Source organism: Syngnathus typhle, linkage group LG5 (assembly GCF_033458585.1).
Source record: "Syngnathus typhle isolate RoL2023-S1 ecotype Sweden linkage group LG5, RoL_Styp_1.0, whole genome shotgun sequence".
NCBI lineage: Eukaryota > Metazoa > Chordata > Actinopteri > Syngnathiformes > Syngnathidae > Syngnathus > Syngnathus typhle.
Window position 1 is genome coordinate 1,822,083 of NC_083742.1, and position 6,647 is coordinate 1,828,729.

At 40.1% G+C, this 6,647-nt stretch overlaps 1 protein-coding gene across 1 annotated transcript; it reads left to right on the top strand.

Moving 5' to 3' along the window:
- Positions 1 to 1,780: 1,780 nt before the first annotated feature.
- Positions 1,781 to 6,348, top strand: isl1a (ISL LIM homeobox 1a). Its single transcript, XM_061278953.1, has 6 exons — positions 1,781 to 1,808; positions 1,995 to 2,184; positions 2,769 to 3,028; positions 3,889 to 4,175; positions 4,596 to 4,763; positions 5,366 to 6,348. Exons 1-6 carry the CDS (start codon positions 1,781 to 1,783, stop codon positions 5,480 to 5,482), a joined length of 1,050 nt encoding a protein of 349 aa, XP_061134937.1. The 3' UTR covers positions 5,483 to 6,348.
- The last annotated feature ends 299 nt before the right edge of the window (positions 6,349 to 6,647 follow it).

Genomic DNA, 6,647 nt, shown 5'->3' on the forward strand with positions numbered 1-6,647 from the left:
TTCAAGGAGGAGAGTGAAGCACCAATAATCTTACCAGCTCGAACAAAGAGTGAGCGGGGTGACTCACATCACTCACAATGAGTTGTCTTCTCAAACCATGTATCATTAGTTCTCTCCATTCTCCATTGGTAATCACTTTATTTAATGGAAAACGTGACTGATTAAATATATATATATACATATATATATATATATATGTATATATATATATGTATATATATATGGAAAACGTGACTGATTAAATACGTATATATATATATACGTATATATATATTTATATGTGTGTATAAATTGCGTGTGTGTGTGTGCATGCAGGCGTGTGTTTGTGTTTCTTATTTATATATCTCCGTACAATGGAAATAAAACAATTTTGTTAGCCACCACAATAATTCTAGAGCACGACCAGATACAATAATTCACCAAGGATCCTCCAGCCATTACTGGATAATGGGCAAATGTGTTAGAAACCTCGTAAACTAAACTTAATACATTATGCCTGACACGTAAAATATGTTTTCACCAATCACCACTGTTTTTGTCTGTCCCATCGCATTGTTTTCCACTAATTAATGTCCACGGGAAACACCACATTGGGTAGGTAAACTTAGTTGTGGCAAATATTTAAACAAAACACAATTTTTATTCTTCTATCATTGTACAATGATACACAAGGAAGTGGGTACTGGATTCACCTAACTAGCTTAAAATAATTTCACAAATGCTCGTCCTGATCCCAATATAGTTTTATGTTAGGTTTAAAAACATGTAGTCCCTTTTTAATTTTTCGATTACCAGTTGAAAGTGCAAATAACGAATAATGCATGAATTCCACTGCTGTTGATTTGTTACTGGTCTTATGGTTGGTTACCAACACAAGAGGGCGTGCACGTGTGTTTTTGTGTAATTGCGCGCGCGTGCTCGTCACTCGCCTATCACTGCGGGAGTCTTCGGCCGTCTCGTTGTGATCACACACGTTTTATTGCCTATAAATTAATGGCTGTTCCACGCTACGCCGTCAAAGCACTATACTACAAAAATGGAAATAAATTACTAAACAAGAACAGAGTCTACAATCCCAAAAGTAAATCGTTTTATTTTTATTGGTAAATAAATATATAGAAAGAAAGAAAGAAAGAAAGAAAGAAAGAAAGAAAGAAAGAAAGAAAGAAAGAAAGAAAGAAAGAAAGAAAGAAAGAAAGAAAGAAAGAAAGAAAGAAAGAAAGAAAGAAAGAAAGAAAGAAAGAGAAGTGAGTGAGGATGAATGAATGAATGAATGAATGAATGAATGAATGAATGAATGAATGAATGAATGAATGAATGAATGAATGGAAAAAACAAAGATCAAAATCTCTTATTGCAGTTCAATCAGACCACGCTGCCTCCACTACTGTTTAAGTAAACCGTTGTATACAAACCTCAACTCATTTGGTTAACAATAGTACTAGCAAGGTAAGAAAATCTAACAGATTATTTAGTCCATTAATCGTACCACTGATTTTTGGTGGTGGTGCATGGTGATGGTGGTGTCTGGCAGCGTGTGCAGAGCTGCCCAGACTTCTGCAGAACCAATCAGCTGGGCATTGAGATGACGTGCGGCTGTCCTACGTCAGTCACACCAGCACCAGAGTTTCACACACACTAGGGAGAAATACACACGAGCACACACGCACTCCCTCTCCCAGCTGGACGGCGTAGCCCCCCCTGGCCCGGCAGCAGAAGACACATCAAGGCGTAGCTGCCCGTTTTGACTGTGGACCTAACCTTGTCTTACTTTGGCAACATGGGAGACATGGGGGATCCACCGAAAAGTAAGTTCAATGCGCACTAGCTTAAATTAAATTATTTTCAGTTTACCTAACTTTTTGTGACACTTAATTGCTTGTTTGAATGAAACTTGTTTTGTATTATTTTTAAGTTTAACTATCGGACTAATAGATACAAACGGTACGAATATATTCATCATAATAATCAGTACACTAACAACGACCTTCTAGAAAAACGGCCGGTGTCTCTGTGTGTGGGCTGTGGAAACCAGATCCACGATCAGTACATCCTGCGGGTCTCCCCAGATCTGGAGTGGCACGCTGCCTGTCTCAAATGCGCCGAGTGCAGTCAGTACTTGGACGAGTCGTGCACGTGCTTCGTCAGGGACGGAAAGACATATTGTAAACGGGACTACATCAGGTAGGACCACCACGGTTGGCCGAGAGCTTTCAATTTTATTAAAGCCACTTCGGGAAGTGCAGTGTATTTGAAACGTACTGTATTTCGAATATAATAATTTCCCCTATTATCATGTGTTAAAATGGTGTAAGATATTATTCTTAGAACCATATTGCCACTCCTATTTAATACACTGGCTATACGCTGCACCGTTTCTTGTTGTAGTATGGCAGAACGTCATATTCCAACATACATCTTAAAAATCAACAATTCCAACAAGTCATTTATTCTAACATACATCTTAAAAATCAACAATTCCAACAAGTCATTCGGGCCTGGTTGCAGCATTCCTTGCGCCCTATTATGGAAATATGCACACACATATTGATATAAATTCATCATCCATCCATTATCTAAACCGCCTATCCTCACGAGGGCCACGGGCTTGACATAAATTATTTATCACAATTCCATTCGAAAAATGGCCAACCAAGCAACGAATAAAAAATGGACAGTATTTTAACAATGTGCAAAAATTAAAAATAAATCGTTGCTGTTATTATTCGCCGATTCTGATTGTTATACACGTTTGGTGTGTCTCACAGGTTATACGGGATTAAATGCGCTAAATGCAACATCGGTTTCAGCAAGAACGACTTTGTAATGAGGGCCCGATCCAAAGTCTACCACATCGAATGTTTCCGCTGTGTGGCCTGCAGCAGACAGCTCATCCCGGGGGACGAATTCGCTCTGCGCGAAGACGGCCTCTTCTGCCGGGCTGATCATGACGTGGTGGAGCGGGCCACTCTGGGACACGGAGATCCGCTCAGTCCGCTGCACCCCGCCAGACCGCTGCAAATGGCAGGTAAAATCCAGACCTTACGGTGGGAGGCATTGTCGGGCAATGAGTTTCAAACTGTTCGTCTTGGCAATCCCGGGGTTTGGATCATGACGGTCCGTTATTGAATAGGTTTTCTTTCTTTTTACAACTTAGACAACTCGTGTTTACTTAATAATGATACGCCATTCACTGGATATTTACACTGTCTCCTATACTGACAACAATATTTCATGACAATATTCATGACACACACGGTCTATTGGGTTTTATGGTGACCTCAAAACGCGGGTGAAATAAGCTACATATGTTGCGCGCGCGAGTCTGCGCGTGTCTGTGAGTGTGTGTGCGCGCGTGTGTGTGCGCACGCGTGCGTGTGCGCGTGTTCCTTGCACTTGCATTTTTTATTCTGAAAAGTCGACCAGTCTAGAGTGTACCCTGTCTCTCACCGAAGTCAGCTGGGAGATCCTCCAGCACACCCGCCACCCGAATGAAGTTATAGCAAATGGATAGAGGGTTTTGAACAGTGGATTTTATGGTGCCCAACAAGGGAAAATACATTTATGTAAGTAAAACAATATGACTACGATGCAAATCACGACTTTTAAAAATGTGTGTTAATACAAAAAAAAAAAAAAAACACGCATAAAATGTAAAAAAAATAATAATCATAATAAATCAGGCGACCTATGTCGCCTATAACTAACCGACAGCTTCCTATAAAAACAACAAAGTATTTACCTTGTGTGTATGGTTTTTGCGATTCTGGTTAGAAATGTCATTGCTTAAAATGAAATTTCTGTAAGGGAATAAAGTCCTTATTTGCTTGGATTCCTAGTGATTTGATGTTTTATTCTTTGGGTTTCCTAACCCGTTCATTCTCACAGCAGAGCCCATCTCCACCCGACAGTCTGCGCTCCGGCCCCACATCCACAAACAGCCAGAGAAGACTACTCGGGTTCGGACAGTACTAAACGAGAAGCAGCTACACACTTTGCGAACTTGCTATAATGCCAACCCGAGGCCCGATGCTCTGATGAAGGAGCAGCTGGTGGAGATGACCGGCCTCAGCCCGCGCGTCATCCGGGTCTGGTTCCAGAACAAGCGGTGCAAAGACAAAAAAAGGAGTATTCTGATGAAGCAACTTCAACAACAGCAGCCAAATGACAAGACGGTAAAGGAGGTTTCATTAAACTCGAGCCTTTTTCCTTCAAAGAGCCCAGACTGTAGGCTTTTCCATTCTTTATTTAAAGTGTCTGCCACAAGACACACAATTAGTTAAAATTTTTGTCCTGCGTTGCAGCAGTGTACACCATAGCGCGTGAACGAATAGCGCGTGAACGAACAGTTTAACACATTAATTAATCTGACAAAAACTAAAAATATAACAGCTTTTTCCCTCATCGCATCTGAATTCACATATTTATTTGTTTATTGATTGTTCTGACTGAGGGGTGATTAATTCCAGGTAACTTTCCCCACGATAGCGCGAGCTCACGCATTTGAACAAGCATAACTACACTCAGTAAACCCACACTCGTCATGTGCAATCACCTGCAGTGAATATAACCTGACCTGCTCGTCCGTCTTGCAGAACATCCAGGGAATGACAGGCACGCCGATGGTGGCGGCCAGTCCGGAGCGGCACGACGGCGGCATCCAAGCCAACCCTGTGGAGGTGCAGAGCTACCAGCCACCTTGGAAGGTACTGAGCGACTTCGCTCTGCAGAGCGACATCGACCAGCCCGCCTTTCAGCAACTGGTAGGTTATTTTTAAACCGTTAAGTTAAGACGAAATAAATAGCCTATATATGCAGAATATCTCGCAAATGTAACAAATGTGTTTGAATTTGCCGATGCCTTTATAGTCTACTTTCTGTCGATTGTTTGTTTATTCGTTTAGGGGTTTTTTTTCTTCATATTTTCCCAGTCAGTTTTTATATAAATAATCACGGGGTTTTGCCAGCAACACACTTAATGATTGTGTTCGGTGGCTCATGCTGGACATTAAATAAACGGATCCCAAATGATTTCCATTTCGAGGTTAGATTATTTGATTATTCATGTATCGAAAACTCGTGAACGAATGAAGGATTGTTAAAATATTTATAAGGACAACTTGTTTAAAAATGCAAGCACACCACTGCTGTATTTTGTTTATTGGTTATAATTGTTTCTTTGCCTTCATCGTCTTCATCAACATCAATAATCACGGACCAATTTTTTTTATATTATTATTGTTATATTATTATTATTATTATTATTATCCATCCAACATTTTCTTCTTCTTCTTCTTCTTATTATTATTATTATTATTACCCCATTTCGCGTCTGGGAATTCTTACCGGTACTTGGTTTTCACAGGTTAGTTTTTCGGAGGGTGGACCGGGTTCAAACTCAACTGGCAGCGAGGTAGCGTCCATGTCATCTCAGCTTCCAGACACACCGAACAGCATGGTGTCAAGTCCGATTGAAGCCTGAGTCCGAGGCTGTCTGGATAAACTGAATCTGCCCATGTTCATCTCATCCGTCCGGGCTGCACCAAACAACCATTTGGTTGTGTTTTTGACACTGTGAAGACAATCATGGGATTTTACCACCGACAACCAATTCTTAAATCCACGCAGAAGACAGAAAATTGCATCACTCAAGACGACACTGGTTGTTGATTTTTATTTATTTATTTAATCATTGCCGAAATAGAAGACAAAAACCGCGCTAAGTAGACGTTGGACCTCTGAGTGCGAGTTGAAGACCCTATTTGCAGATGCCGTGCGCTCCATCGAAGTTAAGGATTTTCTTTTTAATTCGAAAAATCACTGTATTAGCCGACATTCCAAAAATGGTATTAAGAATTTAAATAACGCATTTGCAACAAAGTATACCTCTTTTATTCCAAGCTTCATGGGGTATTAGTGAGTTCGGGTTGCCCGAAAATTATTTATTTTCCAAAGATGTGGAGACGTATCACTTAATAAGGATTATATGCGTTAGGGTTTTGTTTCCATGGAATATAAAGTTGCCACGGATTTTGTGTCTTAAAGTATGGTAGGTTTTATCCGTTTTTCCCACAAATTGGGACAGTATAACTATTGTTATTAATTATTATAAACAATTTGCAGCGTGCAACGTCTTTGCCCCCCTGATTTCGAACAAAGAAATAGATGGCCGTCCAATGTTTTAGGGACATCTGGCTTCAGAACTTACTTTGGGATAGTTGTTTCTAACATTCTGAATTACAATTGCGTATTTATTACTCTATTTAAACATATGTAATTTATTTCAACGATACTTGTCATACGTGGCGCTTTGATTCAATCCCCTTAATGGTGTAATCTACAAATGCAACCACATTTTGGGCTGGTGTTACCAGGAGTATTATGTATAAAATTTATGGATTGAAAACATAAACGAAAAAAACGTTTACCTCTTTTTGGCATAAAATAAACGGATGAATCAAGACGTGAACTTTTTGTGACAAACGAAAGGTCTGTTTTCCATCACGACTCATTTAGTATGTCCACTTAATTGTCCGAGTTCAGTTGTGTCCATGCATTTAATTCCATTTTGTCCACAGTAAAAATGACGATGAATGTCGTGGGATTTTTAGTTGGCCTAACTCAGGTGTGTTCAGAATCCGGACCCC

Excerpts from the sequence above, each read along its gene's own strand:
- isl1a (XM_061278953.1), top strand. The coding sequence starts at position 1,781 with ATGGGAGACATGGGGGATCCACCGAAAA. Across the intron at positions 2,185-2,768 it reads TGTAAACGGGACTACATCAG|GTTATACGGGATTAAATGCG; the intron begins GTAGGACCACCA and ends TGTGTCTCACAG. Across the intron at positions 4,176-4,595 it reads AGCAGCCAAATGACAAGACG|AACATCCAGGGAATGACAGG; the intron begins GTAAAGGAGGTT and ends TCCGTCTTGCAG.